Source organism: Haliaeetus leucocephalus, unplaced genomic scaffold (assembly GCF_000737465.1).
Source record: "Haliaeetus leucocephalus isolate CR32 unplaced genomic scaffold, Haliaeetus_leucocephalus-4.0 Scaffold251, whole genome shotgun sequence".
Lineage (NCBI taxonomy): Eukaryota > Metazoa > Chordata > Aves > Accipitriformes > Accipitridae > Haliaeetus > Haliaeetus leucocephalus.
This window is the reverse complement of record NW_010972687.1, coordinates 3,536,288-3,555,051: the sequence shown is the minus strand read 5'-3', so window position 1 is coordinate 3,555,051 and position 18,764 is coordinate 3,536,288. Positions and strand designations below refer to the sequence as shown.

General features: G+C 37.5%; 1 protein-coding gene across 2 annotated transcripts in view; it reads left to right on the top strand.

Annotated features, from left to right (window-relative positions):
• GNA14 (guanine nucleotide binding protein (G protein), alpha 14) overlaps nucleotides 1-18,764 on the top strand; it is an 86,766-nt gene that overhangs the window by 66,515 nt on the left and 1,487 nt on the right. Inside the window, exons 3-5 of one of the 2 annotated variants that reach the window (XM_010568615.1) lie at nucleotides 13,173-13,327; nucleotides 15,685-15,813; nucleotides 17,434-17,563. In XM_010568615.1, coding sequence (XP_010566917.1) covers nucleotides 13,173-13,327; nucleotides 15,685-15,813; nucleotides 17,434-17,563 — 414 coding nt within the window. The remainder of the gene's footprint in view (nucleotides 1-13,172; nucleotides 13,328-15,684; nucleotides 15,814-17,433; nucleotides 17,564-18,764) is intronic. The other variant, XM_010568616.1, reaches the window with a different exon arrangement.

Sequence of the window (18,764 nt, the reverse complement as noted above, 5' to 3'; positions counted from 1 at the left end):
GATCACATCTGTATCAAAGAGGGAATAATTTTTTAAAAATTGAGCAATTCAGCTAAGTTGAAAACTAATTAACTGATGTGTAGTCAGATTTTCTCTTGATATCTCCACATTTTCACTATTACAACAACAGATCATCAGCAGGGTGAAACTATCCTCACTCTAAGAGAATGTCTTGTGAGAATGCCAGTATTTGCCATTTGTGAATGATAGGAAACACCCTTTCTGTGCTGTTTCAGTCCTATTGCATGTAGCACTGACTAGGCCAGAAAATTATGAAATCCCAACAGAACTGAGATTCGTTAGACGTAGGCTGAGGAATTGCATAGCAGTCAAGTGTTTTTTCTGAGACCTGGTAGAAGATTAAAACCGCCAAATTCTCCATCAAGAAGCATGATAAGCAATCCCATAAGTCCACTTAATGAAATTAGAGAGACTAGCTGAGTAAAAGAAAGGAGAAACGGGGTGATTGTATATAGGGTGTATCAAAGCCTGAATAAATGGTGCAGAATTCTATTTGATATCTCAATGCTTAGATTTCTGAGGTTATAAATAATGAGGTTGCACTAAATGACATGAATTATTTTATAAAATAGGCTCATTTAAACAATTTTGGGTTTACTTGGACAAATATGGTAGGCTGTATTTAGGAACAAAGAATGTTGATCTGACTATAGTCAAAAAAGAATTAGGAATAAGAGTAGATAACTGGTTGAATATGATGTTCTTATATATTGCTGTAACAGAGAGAGAGACACCTCATTTTTGTATGTACAATGAGGGGAAACACAAGCTGCAGAGAGAAGGTATTACCTTGCTAAGTGGTCATCTAAACTGTTATGCTGCTACAGAAAACTTGCTTTCAGTTCTGCTGCTAACACAGGAATTAAAAAAAGATTTGAAGGATTGATCTAATTATATAAAGCATACCTTGTTTGTATACTGCTTGTTATATACTGATTGCGGAAATGCAATTGGTTTGTCCTACTAGAATAACAGAGCAAATCTGAACTGCTTTGACCTCACTAATGGCTTCTCTGTCACTTTAAGTATTCACATAAAGGTAGAATAACTTATATAAAGAACTTACGTATCAAGCTGAAATTATGAGCATGAGCAGTAAAATGATTGCTGTTGTTACCTGATAGGAAATCAGGCTTAGGTAAGTATGCATGCTTTTAGAGGAAAAACCTGACATGTGAGCAAAGTGTGCTTTTATGGAGAAAGCTAACCAAACCAAACAAACTCCCCCTCAGTATATTTTAAATTTTGTGATTTATTGTGAGCACTAATTTTTAGGTTACTTACAATGTGCTGGTTTATTAAGAGCATAAACATTGCCTGTTAGTCCTTATTTAATGTATCTGAGAAATTTTCCCCACCCACAAACCTGAAAACACAGGGATGGAGTTTGTCAAATGCATTTCTCATCCAATATAGAATCATTTAGGTTGGAAAAGACCTGTGAGACCATCAAATCCAACCATTAACCTAACACTGCCAAGTCCACCACTAAACCATGTCCCTAAGCACCACATCTACACGCCTTATAAATACCTCCAGAGATGATCACTCAACCACTTCACTGGGCAGCCTGTTCCCATGCTTGACAACCCTTTTGGTGAAGACATTTTTCTTAATATCCAATCTAAACATTTCCTGGCACAACTTGAGGCCGTTTCTTCTCATCCTACTGCTTGTTACTTGGGAGAAGAGACCAGCACCCACCTCGCTACAACCTCCTTTCAGGCAGCTGTAGAGAGCAATAAGGTCTCCCCTCAGCCTCCTTTTCTGCAGACTAAAGAACCCCAGTTCCCTCAGCCGCTCCTCATAAGACTTGTGCTCCAGGCCCCTCACCAGCTTCGTTGCCCTTCTCTGGACACACTCCAGCACCTCAATGTCTTTCCTGTAGTGAGGGGCCCAAAACTGAACACAGGACTCGAGGTGCAGCCTCACCAGTGCCGAGTACAGGGGAACAATCACCTCCCTGCTCCTGCTGGCCACACTATTTCTGATACAGGCCAGGATGCTGTTGGCCTTCTTGGCCACCTGGGCACACTGCTGACTCCTGTTCAGCCAGCTGTTGACCAACCCCCACAGGTCTTTTTCTGCTGGGCAGCTTTCCAGCCACTCTTCCCCAAGCCTGTAGCGCTGCATGGGGTTGTTGTGACCCAAATGCAGGACCTGACACTTGGCCTTGTTGATCCTCATACAACTGGCCTCGGCCCATCGATCCAGCCTGTCCAGATCCCTCTGTAGACCCTGCCTGCCTTCAAGCAGATCAACAGTCCTGCCCAACTTGGTGTCAGCTGCAAACTTGGTGAGGGTGCACACGATCCCCTTGTCCAGATCATTGATAAAAATATTAAACAGAACTGGCCCCAGTATTGAGCCCTGTATATGTCATAGCTGAATACGAATCCTGATCTTGTTTGAGTATGTTGCTTCCAGTTACTACGTGGTTTAGTTAGTCCAGACACCTTTTGAAAGCAAATCTTATTTGGTACCAATGTTGCTATTGCCAGCTCATTGCTAATACTGATGTTAAATAAATACATTGAGTAAAATATGAAAGAATTTAGTCTATTTGGTTGTTCTTGTTCTTAGAAAGGCTAATGAAAAATTTTGTTTCCATGACTCTTTGTAGTGTCAGAAAGGTTACCCAAACTTGTCAATACATTTGTGAGACAATTCTCCAGTAGGCATCAGCTAAAAATACTGTACAAAGTGATTAATCACACAACTGATTTTTTTATATATATCTCTCCACATGAAAGTGTGATTAATAATCACAGGCAAACATACCCAGATAGCCAGGATATAGGGTAGATTTCCTTGGTTTTACTTCTAGAAAGATGACGAGAGGCCTAAGCATCTCTTTTAGTGATTTTGAACTAAGTAACAAAGCCAAACTAAGATAAGTGTTGTTCTGAGGCACATATTTACTTGTTTATGTTTAGTCTTACCTCTAGAAAGGTTTTATTTTTCCCTGTGTACCCTTAACTTACTTCCAAGAATGTTGGTGTCACAATCCAAAGATGGGACATAGAAAACTAAAAAAGACATGGAAGTCTTAACCCCCCTAATTCCAATGATCACAGATTAAAGAAATAGTGTGGGTTTGTAACTTCTTGTTTTGATCAATCATAAAATCAGATATTAAGGATCTGAATGGTGTAGGAAAAACTATTACTAGTTGATATTCCATTTGAAAAAAAAGTAAGAACAATCTCTAAAGAGAAGAAATTTCTTTTTTTTCCTATTTGGAAAGAGCCTCAAGAATCCATTTATCTATGTCCCCCTCCACAGCAACATCAGCTCCATTGCTTTAAATCTTGATATTCATGTAACTTGTTCTTAAAGATCTCCAGTAATGCAAACTGCTTTGCATGCTCTTTTCCAGGGTTTATCATCATCATTTTGTTGTATACACTATGATCAGAGAGAAGGGTTATTTCCTCCTCTACTGCAATGACAGCAGCTCTCCTTTTCTTTCTTTTTTTTTTAAAGGCAGTTAATGTCTTTTCTCATATTTGGATTAAATAACTATGCCCTTTTATCTGTTGCTGCTTTTATTTTGTCCTTTGGACATTCTGATAGTCCACAACACTCTTGAAGTGTGTGTTCAGAAGCAAAAGTAATACGTCACTTGTGGCCTTGTCATATTAAACAAAATGTAGGTTGTAAGGGGCTCTTGTGCCTTTCATACATCTCATGTGTTCTCATACATCTTCCTGTGTTTTTTTTGATTTTGTTTTGGAAAACTGTATTTCTAATTTTTATTCAGCTTCTTCAACTTCTGGATCATTGTTTGTAAAATTTCCTAGTCATCTTTATGCTTGAAAGAAATTTCTAGGAAAATTACTAGTAATTGCATAGAGAAGTAGTCATGGCAAGTGGTCCATTGGACTCTTCTGTTGCAGCTGGCAGCTGGAACCTAGGACATGGTGTGTCAGAGTGAAAGACACTTTCAGAAGGTACTCACCAACAACTAACATCTTCGGTTCCCTCCTGCAAGTGGTGGTTACGAATCTCAAAGCCTCCATGCTATGCAGATTGTCTTTATTGGTCTTGAAAGTTGTATTTCTGTTGGTGAGATAAATATTGCCAAGGAATGGGAAAAATAATTTTAACGAAACTAGCAATATCTTATTTTTAAGAAACAAAAACTTGGCCCACCATGTAAGCCCTGAGAAAAATTACACATGCTCTTAACTTTGAACTTGATAGCATCACTAGCATGCTGAAAATGAAGCTTCTGCTTAATCTTACAAACAAGATTTCAGTGATCATGTACATTAACAGGAAGCAATTTTGAATTTGCAAGTCTGCATTCTGTGTCCAGCAAGACTGAAGTTTTTAACACTGCATACATTTTCTATGACGATGAAAAGGAAAAGTTAACATGTGTTAGATGAGAGGCATTTTAGTTCCTTGGTAGAGGGGCAGTTTCTCTTCTTTCAAAATAAAGGAAAAAAAAGTGCAATATTTTTTTCCATGTCAATATATGCTAGATACTAAATGCTTTAATAAAAGGGAGAATCGCCCCCACGCCCCTTTTATAAAACCATGCTGTGGGTTAGTAAATGTGGGGAAGAATATACATTCAGCTCACTTGCACACAGTCCTCTCAAACCATTCCTGATGGCAACTAATGGCAATGTGTAGCCAGGAAAGAAAGAAAACAAAAAAATAATGAAATATTAAAGTGACTATTTCAAATGGAGATTATTAAATCAAGCTGTGACCCAAATATTTTTGCAGGGTGCCACACAATGATCTCTGTCCTCTACAGAGTGGAAAAATGAACCAAGAAATAAAGGATGTCACTTGATTATACCTGGGGATCTTATATTGATAGTTTTTGTTTCTCCCCCCTGTAAACTAGAAGTGTTGGAAAATGAGGTTTGGAAGCCACAAGTTACGTATATGTGTACCTGTGTGTTTATATTTGTACCTGTGTGTTTATAAGCATAGTTCTGTATTTATATGTATACCTGCTTACTTTTAGTCCATGTGTATATTGAATGTAATACTTCAGAAACAACTCTTGTGTTTGAAGTTGACCAACATTTACAGATCCGTGGATGCACTCTCACACATAATTTAACAAAATGCAAATACAAAAAGATTAACTGCAAACTGTTTCATTTTGTGAAGAAGAAAACAAATATTTTGTGATTCTCTTACTTTTTTTTTTTTTTAAGGGTAATCCATTAAATTTTATATAAGACCTGACTGTGAGGTCCTGTTTTCAATCAGGTCTTTGCCAAAAATTTTGTGTTGGCAATTGCAATCTGGGTGGTGGTTTGGCCTGGTATTTTTACAGTTGCACTGCTTAGTTTGCTTTGCTTACTGCTAGCTGGTGTGCTGTTTACTATTCCTGCTGTTATCAGAGATGAGGGGACTAACTTAGAGAAAAAATCTACTACAGCCTATGGGTGAAAGACAGAATAGGCTCAGTAAGAAAGATACAATCAAAGCTCATGGTAAGTGGTTGGTGCACAACCAGGATGGTATCAATTCATTATTTTAATTTGCAAAAATTTAATCTTCAACTTAATCTGCTGTTCCTATCCAGTTATCCAGACTATGACCAGGTACCTTTTCATAGCCATAGAACAATACACTATTAAAACTGAATAATGAAAGACTGTAAAATAAGCAATATTTCTTTATCTTTAGAATATAATGTCCTAACTCTAAATGCTTGAGTCATTTAGTTCCCCTGCTCTTTTCACCTTCCTTAATTTTCCTCTTCCAAAATATTCTTTCACTTAGAAATTAAACCAACCGTCATATACTTAACGTTTGTCTCTTGGGAGGTACTGGCAATAGCAACGATGTATACATTTTATGTACAGCTCAGCTAGTTGTTAGCTTCCTTTTCCTTAGTTTTAAGGGTTTATATTCAGTTCCTCCTGTCCCCAAAATATGTAAACAAAGCATTCATAGGTAATTGTGTAGCTAATTTTAGAAGTCTTTTAGTGTGTACTTTTCCTCAGTAATAGAGGTTGAGATATGAAAAATACTATTCTTCAACCAGAGGAGCTATATGCAGTGCTTTTAATTCAGCAAAACTTAGTAGCCTTGCTGATACCGAAAGGAGATTGACTTAAGCATTTGGGTCTGCATTTGGGCTTGCATTTGGTTCCAATTCAAAGAATTTTCAGAACAGCAACAACAAGCCAACAGAACTGAAATTCACGTAACTTCTATTTGTTAATCAGTAACTTCTACTAAACTTATACATGACCTGAATAGCAGCTTCCTATCCCTCTTGTAGTGAATTATAAAGTCTTAGGGGGTTTTGTGGTTTTTTTCCCCCTGTTTTATGATTTCTCTTTTTCTTTCTTTAGAAACAAACACACCTTATACCTTATGTCAAATTAGCTGATGGGAATGTTTCAAAAAATGAGAAAAAAATTAATGCAAACATGGTTTTAGTAAAACACAATGATTTTCAAAATATATTACATTATAGTCCCAAGAAGTTCAATTTATGGGCCTAACAATGGTATGAAGAAGAGACAAGTATTTATTTGCATATTTCTACATATCCTGTAGTGAGATATAACCTGTATTTCAGTGGCACTGTAAAAGCAAAAATGGTTAGAGATGTTAAAACAGGTTCAGTGATGCTCACAAACTTCCTATTCACATAGTAAGAAAACTTGAACTCCTGCTGTAGCTAAGTATCTCTTGACAAACAATATTTTTCTGAAGCAGTATACACCCTTAACTGGCTGTTCTTGTAACCTCCCTATATTGAATAATTACCTTCTGTCCCTTCCTGTGATCCTCTGTTTGCTGTGAAGAACCTGCTATATCTTCCAAGAACAACTTTTATTGGAGCATTCTGTAGCTTGTTTTGCCCAGCCAAATGAGGAAGGACCTGGGGTATGAAAGTGAAATGCAAAGACCATAAAATATAAGTGCTTAGAAAAAGAGGAGCACCATTAGTTCTCATAGCACTTTTAAAAAATAACTACACCTTCAGTAGTTGTTGCTCCAAACCAGACTGCTCTTCTCAGAAAGCTTTTTAAAGAAGTAATAACCTAGGTTATGGGTGAAGAAATAATATGTGTATAAATTCAGGCCTTGTAAATATAAAGAGCGTCATAAAGTAACACACAGAGCCATTTCTGGGTTCTATTTAACATTTATCTTCCTAAGGAACAGGACAGAGCTGCAAGGTATCAAATCAAACATAATTTTTTTCCAAGTGTGGAGATTCAGACCCTCCAAAAAGAAGGTCTACTGAAATAATCAGTTCTATGCATTGCATGTAACAGCTGGAGATAGTATTTATTCATACAGCTAGAAAAATGACAGTTCTTGCTTGTGGTGTTACCCATTTATTGTTTGGCAAAGATTTGTCCTTACTACAAGTTGCATTTAATATTATACTCATTCAGCTAGCATTTGTGCATGTTTCTTGGCACTTTCACAAAAGGTGAGAGAGCTGCTTTTACCCAGTGGTAATACCATGTGAAGTGAAATAGGCATATTCAAGACCCCTCCTGATTATTTTGTTTCTTTTTAGTGTATCTTTTTGATGAAAACAGATTAGCAATTGAACCTCGAAGTGTTGCTTGTTATACATCATCAGTTACCCTTTAATTGCAGAATTAAGTTTTATTTCCAGTAGAGAATAATGTAATAGATTTTTAAGAGACTAATAGATTTTTAGTATTCTAAGCAGCTTACGCACAGGTTTTGAATGTATTTGCCAAACAATTTTGCCACTGTCTTTGTTATACGTGATCAGTTTTCTTTCCAGGATCATACAGGGTTTTTTGGTTTTGTTTTGTGGTATGTGTTTGGTGTTTTTTTTTTAAATGGAGTAAATATATTCTCCTACTTCTATTGTATTCAAAATTACTTACCCTTATTTTATCATCTGTATTCTTTTCTCCACCTGCACCATGTCATCAGGAAGCAGAAGTCTACTTAAAACAAATCAACCTGAAGTAATGTAACTTCAGAATAGGGATTTTGAATAGAAGAATGTTACAGCACTTTTAATGTCACTTTTGCTCTTCCTGCTTATACTGTGTTTAGAGAGACCATAATGTGCTATACATATTTTAATTGAGTGAATTCTGGAACTCATCTGTTGCTTGTATTTCATTTAAAAAAAATCTTATGCCAATAACTGATGTTAATGTGTGCTTGTGCTGTTTTGTGTTTCCCCTCTTTGTTCCTTGGTCTGGTCTGTAATGATTGTAGATTTCTTTCGTTTTGCTTTGTTTTCTTCTCATGTTAGTGACCCCTTTGTGTTCTGTCTGTAAAACACCTACTGCTTATGTATTACAATGGTGCATATTTCCACACATCTCTTGGGCTAACTTCTTAGTAGTGAAAGTAAGAATTCTATAAAATTCCACTCTTGCTTTGAAGGAAATGAAAACTAAATTTCTAGTGTTCTTCTGAGTTGCAGAGGAAGGTTTTAAAATATGACCCTGTGGACTTCAAACACTGAGGTCCACTTTGTGCCAAAATCCCATTATAAAGTTTCATGATATTTAAACTACTTTTGTGGTATGCAGTTGGCAATGCAAAAAGATATTTGTTAAAATGTAAACAATATTATTACTAAGTGTTGATAAGATTTAATAACCCTTTTCTATAATTCCTAGTGGTGGGGTTCTACAGCAAAATAATAAAAGCCTTGTGGGGCATCTTACATCACCCAGTTACCCTTTATAGTGTTTAATCAGAACGAAAAAGGACATTTGAGCATTTTATCAGTTGTCAAACTACTTAAAGTGCTATGGCTGGTTAGAAAAGTCATTTAGCTTTCAAGGTTTGTGACAGATTCAAGGGCCACTTATTTGCAATAATCAGCAAAAATCCATCAGTGGGTTAGATACAATTGAAAATAAAAAAGAAAGTCCTGATTAGCAGAGCTGGTTCTTATTATGTTATGGAAGAGCTGTGTATAGATTATGGGGACTTACTTACTTACTTCATTTTGCCATGGCTTACAGATTTTCAGTTCAGTTGTGATTAGCATGTGTGTTGACCATGACTACAATACAGAAATCTGCAACTACACTATAGCTAATATCAATGTTTGACAATCAGTGTTACTTAAAACTTAGATGTAAAACAAACAATCCATTTCCAATTATAATCCTATTTTACATTGATATGTTTTATAATGTCAACACAAGTGTGTAGAAAAGTCATTTACCTCAATCATTACAGTAGTCAGAGGCTGAAATAGGTGGCGTTGCTCTGGTTGTTACTTATCATGAATGTTTGCTGTTAGTAGTAAATTGTCACAGAGATGCACACATGCACACACACTCAAACAAAACCCTGCAACACCTGCCTTTTAGTTATAATGCTGGTATTTCCCAGTACAAAAAATATAGGACTCTCCTGCTGCCCAGTTTGAAGGACTTTCTGCTGGTTCTAAGGACATCTTAGTGTGTTTCAAGTTTAATCCCCTTTTCCATCAGATCCTGGCTGGGTTATTGTACCACAGACTCCTAAGATTACTCATTACTAATTTATCCTGAAGACTGCGTTTTAAGGAAACTGAAATTTTCTGTATCTTGCTTTCATGTCTTCTTATCCACCCATAATTCATACCAAAGGTATTTTTTATTAGTAACATGCCTGTTTACTGAGGATGAGGAAGACGATGTGTTGTGGTTTAACCCCAGGCAGCAACTAAGCACCACGCAGATGCTCACTCACTCCCCCCCACCCAGTGGGATGGGGGAGAGAATCAGAAAAAAAAGGGAAAACTCATGGGTTGAGATAAAGACAGTTTAGTAGGACAGAAAAGAAGAAAATAATAATAATGATGATGATAATAAAATGACAATAATAATAATAATAGAATCAGAACATACAAAAAAAACGATGCACAATGCAATTGCTTACCACTCGCCGACCGATGCCCAGTTTGTTCCAAAGCAGTGATTCACCCCCCCTTGCCAAGTCCCCCCAGTTTCTATACTAGACATTACGTCACATGGTATGGAATACCCCTTTGGCCAGTTTGGGTCAGCTGTCCTGGCTGTGTCCCGAGCCAACTTCTTGTGGCCCTTCAGCCTTCTTCCTGTCTGGGCATGAGAAGCTGGAAAATCCTTGACTTAGTTTAAGAACTACTTAGCAACTACTGAAAACATCAGTGTGTTATCAACATTCTTCTCCTACTGAACCCAAACCATAACATTATACCAGCTACTAGGAAGACAATTAACTCTGTCTCAGCTGAAACCAGGACAGCATGGAATGATACTAAAATCACTTGGTGTTTTAAGTAATTTTTCACTTCATTGTAGGATTTGTTTCCTTTGAATTACGGGCATGAGACTAGCTGTCAGTGTTGAACTCTAGTTGTTATGTACTATGGGAATAAAGATTAATCTGAATTACTTTCTGAAAAAGGATTTTTCCTGATGGCACTTGGCCGCATAAGGGGACTGGCGTTTGCAGATGTAGACACAAAATGTTTTCACAAGGACCTGATACCAAAGCTGGTTTTGCAGCTACAATTACATGAAGTCCTCTTAGATACATGCAAAGTTTTAGCATGGAATGAAGCCTGAGGCAATCCCAGTCAAAATGCTGTGATGGCTATTTGCATGTCAGTGCCCATTCTTTTCTTTAGAAAACGGTATCTGTTCTGTGACTTTAGTGAATTAAGAGTTACTTATAATCCAAATTATTCTGCATGTCTTTAACCAGATAAGATTGAAAATAGGGAGAAAAGTTACTGCCAGGACACATGGTCTCTAATCTCTTGCCTCATACACAGTGCCTGAATACAGTATGACAGGTAAAGCTCTTCCTACATTGTTCTAGATCAGCATGAACATTTGATGCAATAGTTACAGAACAGTAAAATTTATTCAATAGACAATATTACTTGTCTTGCTAAAATAGTTAGGCTGTGTAAAATTAAGGTAGAAAAAAATATGGATTACATTATATCTTAAGGAATCTACAAGAAATACCAACAGGAATGTTTATACCATGATGCATTTTAAACTATTATACATTGGTTACCAATTTACAGTGTAGCAGTAATCAGAACAGTCATGTTGAAAGCTTTCAGCTACTATTTAAAAAGAAAATAGTTTTAATAAAAATTAGAAGACTTGGCATTTGGTTTTGTGTAACAGAATACCTGTAAAATCAAAGATCATTCCAATTATGGAGAATTTGCCCAGGCATTATGACTACATTGTAAATCTTTAATACGAAAACTCAGAAGAGTAGGATATTCACCACATTTTAGAGACTTACAATATTTAAAATTAATTTGAACTGAGCAAGCAGAAATTGCTTTTGAGGCATTAAGCTCTATGTTACATAGTTTTGCAATTGCTCATGATAACTTAAAAGACCCCATAACTACAAAAGCCCTGTTTTCTGACTGATCTTTATCTCTAGATTAACAGGTCTATCAGTATTGCAATTTCCACTTCAGACCCAAGAATTCACTGCCCTGGATTCAAACCAGATCTGTATACAGCATTACTATTTGTGACTTTTATATAAGAGGTCAAGAAGAAACCTTATTCCATTTTTGAAGAGGATGTAAGTTAAAACTTAGATGGTATCTAGCAATGTACTAGAAAAGGTATTGACAAACTGAATTTACAGCAACCAATTTGTTACATTCCAAATGCTAAATAAGTTGATTTATTTCAATATTAAATGCATTTCACAACAATACTTTTCCAGACCATTAAAGGTATTAGCAAACATCAGTGTATACTCAGTTGAACAGTTACAGAAGAGAACACTTCTAATCGTAGAATAGTTTGGGTTGGAAGGGACCTTTAAAGCTCATCTAGTCCAACTCCCTTACCATGGGCAGGGACATCTTTCACTAGGTCAGGTTGGTCAAAGTCCCATCCAACTTGACTTTCAACACTTCCAGGAATGAGGCATCCACAGCTTTTCTGGGCAACCTGTTCCAGTGTCTTACCACCCTCATGAAAAAATTTCTCCCTTATGTCCAAGCTAGAATCCACCCTCCTTCGGTTTAAAACCACTGCCCCTTGTCCTGTCACTACAGACCCTGGTAAAAAGTCTCTCTCCAACTTTCTTATAAGCCCCCTTTCTATATTGAAAGGCTGCAATAAGGTCTCCCCGGACCCTTCTGTCCTCCAGGCTGAGCAACCCCAACTCTCTCAGCTTTTCTGCATAGAAGAGGTGTTCCATCCCTGTGATCATTTTGTGGCCATCCTCTGGACCTGCTCCAACAGGTCCATGTAATTCCTGTACTGAGGACCCCAGAACTGGACACAGTACTCCGGGTGGGATCTCACCAGAGCAGAGTAGAGGGGCAGAATCACCTCCCTCAACGTGCTGGCCATACTTCTTTTGATGCAGCCCAGGATACGGTTGGCTTTCTGGGCTGCAAGCGCACATTGACGGCTCATGTCCATCTTTTCATCCACCAGTATCCCCGAGTCCTTCTCCACAGGGCTGCTCTCAATCCCTTCATCCCCCAGCTTGTTTGCACGGGTCCACATCTCAAGCCTGTCAAGGCTGCTCTGAATGGCATTCCTTCCCTCAAGTTTATCAACTGCACAACTTGCTGCAGAATAATAGACTTTTTTATACGCCTTAAAAGCAAAACTTACATTTATCTTTGCAATACCTTTTAACGCAGAGAGCAAAGAAAAATTATTTCTTTCCATAGAGTAGTTCCTTGGCTGTATCTCACTGAGATAGGCATTATAACAGAAAATGGCTTGTAGGAATTTGGTCCTACTTGATGACTGTTCATGCTAGGCCAGCCTCTGGTTTGTCCTGAAAAAAACCAAACCAACAAACCAACCAGAAGTATTTGTACTAATGAAAGTATCTAGAATTTTAGAAACATTACCACTGTTATAAATTGGTATTAAAATTTAGTGAGCTTAAAAATCCTAGGTTTAGAGCTCCTTCTGACCTTTGTCAAGGTCCCCTTTTAAAAAGAAAAATCACACCTGGATGACAGCAAGACTAACTTGGTTAAAACATTGAGTAGCAGTCATCTCACTTGCAAAATTAAATGCATTCAAGGATTAAACCTGCTTATTTTCTCCTAGGTTCCTGATGCTTAGTCTCACTTATGGAAGAGTGTAATAAAGAAAGGGGAGACCGCATGCCAACAGCAATCCTTTCTCACAATATGTAATCATTTAATTGATTAGGAGAGTGCTCAGATGATCAAAGAAGTGGAAGTGGATAAAGTGACTGCGCTGGAAAGAAAACAAGTTGAAGCGATCAAGAAGCTCTGGGAAGACCCAGGAATCCAAGAATGCTATGACAGACGGAGGGAGTACCAGCTCTCAGACTCTGCTAAGTAGTAAGTACACTGAGAATTACAAGAACAAGCCAGACTTAATGAAGTTAATTACAGAATCATTGGAAAAAAACCATAAGATCATCAAGTTCAACCATTAAGCTAACTCTGCCAAGTCCACCACTAAACCATGTCCCTAAGCACCACATCTACATGTCTTTTAAACATCTCCAGGGATGGTTACTCCACCACTTCCCTGGGCAGCTGGTTCCAATGCTTGACAACCCTTTCAGTGAAGAAATTTTTCCTAATAGCTGATCTAAACCTCTCCTGGTGCAACTTGAGGCCTTTTCCTCTCATCCTATCACTTGTTAATTGGGAGAAGAGACCAACACCCACCTCACTACAACCTCCTTTCAGGCAGTTGTAGAGATCAATAAGGTCTCCCCTCAGCCTCCTTTTCTGCAGACTAAAGAACCCCAGTTCCCTCAGCCACTCCTCGTAAGACTTGTGCTCCAGGCCCCTCACCAGCTTCGTTGCCCTTCTCTGGGCACGCTCCAGCACCTCAATGTCTTTCCTGTAGTGAGGGGCCCAAAAGTGAACACAGGACTCGAGGTGCGGCCTCACCAGTGCTGAGTACAGGGGAACAATCACTTCCCTGCCCTTGCTGGCCACACTATTTCTGATACAAGCCAGGGTGCTACTAGCTTCCTTGGCCACCTGGGCACACTGCTGGCTCATAATGAAGAGATAGGTTCACTCTGATTTTATTAGTTATACCTGTGTCTCTGTTGGCCTGTGGTACACAACAAATTTTAAGCTGCAGTGATGAAACAAACTAATTTCAGGCTTTCTGAACATACTGGAACCATCATCCCTCCCAGTTCTGAGGTCAACACAGCTGGTACATAACTGAGTTTCCCTTGGGGGAAATAATGAAAAACAGCTGTACAAAATATATTGACAACAAGCGGGCCCACCAGTCAGTTCAGTTAATGAAAAGCTTAGAACAAAAATAAGAATGAAGATAAGTCTCTCCCCCAGTTTTCAAAGAATTTAATTGTGAAAAAATGATTGTTTCATGGGAACAGAAAATTTACATTTCCATTTCTGTCAAAGTTGAGAAGTAACAGGGTTAAATTTCAGCAAGGAACATTTAAATTAGGCATTTATGGTAAACTTTAACCCTGAGTGGTTACACATAGGCAATCTGTTCCTGTATGTTAAACATTACCAGTTCTTGACAGATGTTTGTCTGCCTTGTTCTTAAATAATCCTATGTTGGAGAAGAAAGATGCCACTTAATGGTCTACTGTAGCCTCATTTTCTAAGAAATCAGCTACAATTGAAAAACAGTTTTATTTTAAATTTTATTAAATCTTTCTTGTACTGTTAATTACAATGCAAGTCTCAATAACACTATGCTACATTGCTGGAGAGGAGAATTTTCTTATTCTTAAGAGAAATCTTTTCTGAGTGAGTGATAACATTAGGTGTGAGAATTTTTTATTTTGGAGCCCAAGTGTGAGGGATGTTTGGGCAGCAAGGGGAGAATACATCGGCACCCTCCCTCTTCCACCAAAGAAAAAGTGTGGAATTAGTGCTTAAATAAAGGAAGGTTTGTGCTACAGCCGTGTTGTATGATTCGGAATACACCTTACACTTTTTGTATGCCTTGTTAGGATTTTGACTGATCTAATGTTGCCTTCTAGTGGTGGGAAGATAGATTGCAGAGAGGAATACCAGGCATCTTGTGTCTTGCTCACACACTGCTCATTTGTTGAGGCACAGGAATGTCATCCTAGAATTTAATCCCAGCCATGAAAAGCGCAACAGTCTTGTGAAACTAAAGAGGGTAAAGTTAAGAATGACTGCATGAGCACGCGAGAAATTAAATGCAACATCTTTTATATTAAAAATGTATAAGTTTGAAGCATTCATGTTTGCAGTGCTTTCCATTAATTACATTTTTAATTCTGTCCATCAACCTTTCACAGTTGTGTCTGATATTAGCATCATGGATGAAGTGACAGAGGATAAAGTACTGTTGGTGAACATTATGGCTAGGACTGATATTTATATTTGTGTTCAAATCTTAATTCTGGTGTTTATTTTGGGGTAATAGCAAAGAATATTCAATTAAAATTCATCATTTTGGGTGTGGGAAATTGTCTATAGAACATTCAGGCATCATCTCTTTTGATTAGTATTATTCTGTAGGAAATGTACATCCAGGTCTCAGTTCAAGTAAAGGGGTCTATTGTTTTATGCCAGCAATAATTGCACCAAGGCCATGCACAACTGAATTTCTGTTTAGCTGCTTTTATGGGAATAATTCTGTGATGGCTAGCTCATACTTTGGTTTTGAATCTTTGTAATTAATTTATTATATTGTTTCTGTTGTATATTTAACTTTTCAGTTATCTTACTGACCTTGATCGTATTGCTACTCCCTCATTTGTGCCAACTCAGCAAGATATTCTTAGAGTCCGAGTGCCAACTACAGGAATTATTGAGTATCCTTTTGATTTAGAAAATATTACATTTAGGTAAGACTGCCTATCAAATGATTGAGTATACAACTATGAAAATAGTTCTTGCAACTTTACTTCTAAGGTCCTTTAAGCTTTTGCATTCAATAACTGTTTTTACGTGTTTCCAGCAGTCTCCAAAGTTCATATAGTAACTTGAGTGGCGTTTCAAAACATTCCATTTGAAATTCACATTACATAAAAACAGCTTTTCAATTCAAGCAGCCCAATTACCATGTATTCTGAACTATTAGTTTAATTTAAAGCCTTGGATGGGGGAGGTGCAGAGGAAAGGTATTTGTGGTAACATGAGTGCTCATATTGGCATGTAGTTTAATTCCATTTAGAGCCAACAGTTTCTGCCTCCTGATTGTAACTGTTTGAAAGAGAGGGCCCTAATAGATATGCTAAGGCCTTCAAATGAGTTTACAACTTTCAGTTAGATAAAGTTAGGGAAGGGAGTTGGAGACACCAAGGGAGAGAGAAGGAAAAAAAGAAAGTGGAGGGTCACAACTGTAGATACTTCTATTCTTCCTGCCATGTAATATATAAAAAAAAAAAAAAAAAGTTCAGTGGAATTGAGAGAAACAAACAACTCAAAGTTGAAAGAAAGTCTGAGAAGCACTTTAAAATTCTCTTATCTGCTACTAGACAAGCTATTGCAACAGGTGGGGTTACTGATTTTCTAAGGGAAAGTATTTTCTTTTATTTAAAAATTGCAGAATTCACAGTAGCATAGATGTTCTTCCACCAAACCACCCACTTCATCATTAACAAACCCCTGCCTGCAGTTACAACACAGAACCAGAATCCATTCTTATAACACATGGTCAAACCAGCCTAACTGTGATTTTGTTGTTTGTTTGTTTTTTCCTGGAAAATGGAATGTTCTAGGGAACACTTTGACCTGTATAAAATGTGAGGGACTTACTTAACTGTCTGCAAAACCACAGGAATTTGATGTGAAACTAAGATATTTGTGAGCATTTTGATTGTTTTGAGTAGTGAGATATGACTAAGCTGGGTTTTTTTGCGGGGGCCAAGGGAGATTTTGGAGCGAGTGTGGACACAGCCAGGCAGATGACCTGAATTAACCAAGGACATATTTCGTGCCATGTAACATCATGCTTAGTGATAAATTGAAAAGAGGGGGCTTTATGGAGGTTGGCCATCTTTTTCTCAGGAACTGGTTGGGCATCGGGTGGTGAGTGGGAGGTGGTGAGTGAGTGCTTTTGCATCACTTGTTTTGTTTTCTTTATCTCTTGTGCCACTTATCCTTCACTTATTAATCAATTATTATTGTTTTTTAATCTCAACCCCCAAGTTTTCTTGCTTTTACTGTTTCTTTCCCCTGCCCCTGTCCCCCGATGGGGGGGGGGGGGGGGGATAGTGAGTGAGCAGCTGTATTGTGCTTCGCTGCCCACTGGGATTAACCCACAACAAGACTAAAGAACAGTGAAAGTTGTAGCACTACAGCAAGTGAATCAATTTTAAATATTAAACAGAACACACAGTGGTAAGATATATTTTTCACAGTTCAAGCTTATCTCAGGTAGGCGATCTATCGTAAGGCCTTTGGAGTTACTTTAAGTATCTTATGAAAATGACTAATACATTGACTGTATTTCTGTTTAACAGGATGGTGGATGTAGGTGGCCAAAGGTCAGAAAGAAGGAAGTGGATCCATTGTTTTGAAAGTGTTACGTCCATCATTTTCTTAGTTGCATTAAGTGAATATGATCAAGTATTGGCAGAATGTGACAATGAGGTAAGGAGTGGGAGCATATAAAGTGCAGAAAAAGATGTGTTCTTTTTAAGAAACATGGCATTCATATGTGTCCATAAAAGTATTTGCAAATACTAGAATTGCCTTAAGAAGCTGATCAAGCAGTCCTGAAGTTGTATTAAATTAGCAGCCTGCCTGTAAAAGTGAACTCTACCTTAAAAGACAAAACATGATTTAAAATGTTTTGAATCACTTAAGCCATGTCAAATGTTTAAGAATTTGAGTATCAGTAACATCTCTAAGCAAGTAAAACTACCTCACTCACCTGTAATTAGGGTTTTTTTCTGTTTGTTTTTTTAAGTCTCTGAGGTTTCAGAATTAACCTGTGCATTAATTAAAGAAAATTAAAACAAAATAACTTAAAATTTACCTCCTTCCTAAGGTTAGAAAACCTAAGATGAGTTCTCCCATCTGTTCTAGAGTGCTGTAATCCGCAGTAGCCAGATGTTGTAGAGAAAGATGCAAAAAAAATAGTAGGCAATTAGGGAAAAGCATATTAGTAGAACTGCATTACTTTTGGTAGTGGTTGCTTCACATCCTGCAGTATGAGGACTCCTTCAAATGTCCTTCAAAAATACTTAATACCATTTGAACCTTGAAGTCCCAAAGACCTTTCAGATCACTTTCTCAAGTTCTGTTTGAAATGTGAAAAGCATACCCTACTTCACTTGAAGTGTCACAACATCCACTGTAGTTAACAGTTTTCAATGCATCTCAATGCACGAACAACTTCAGTAAATGTAATTTTCTTTTTCCTTCCACTATCTTGAACATTTTATTATGCTTACTTTGGATGTTAGGAAAAAAATAACAAACTGACTGCCATCACAAGCTTATCCCCAGGAACTCCAAACAGCAATCTCTGAATGTGGTGTTCCTTACATCTCTCCTGAAATGGGACAGACACTATTACCAGTATACAGCAGTACGTATGTTCTTGTCTTTTAGCTATGTTACAGTATGTTAATATCAGATACTTGAACAGATACACCCTGCTTCAGCTCTCACTGTAAGGTCAGAAGAAGCTTTTGTAGAGCAGCAGTCCATGGCTGCTCACTAACTCATACAAGAATTCAAATAATTTCTATTATTAAGGCTTACCTTGATTTCACATACCATCATGACATTCATAGCGGTGATCGAAAACCCAGTAAATAAGAGGATATAGAACAAGAATAGTAAT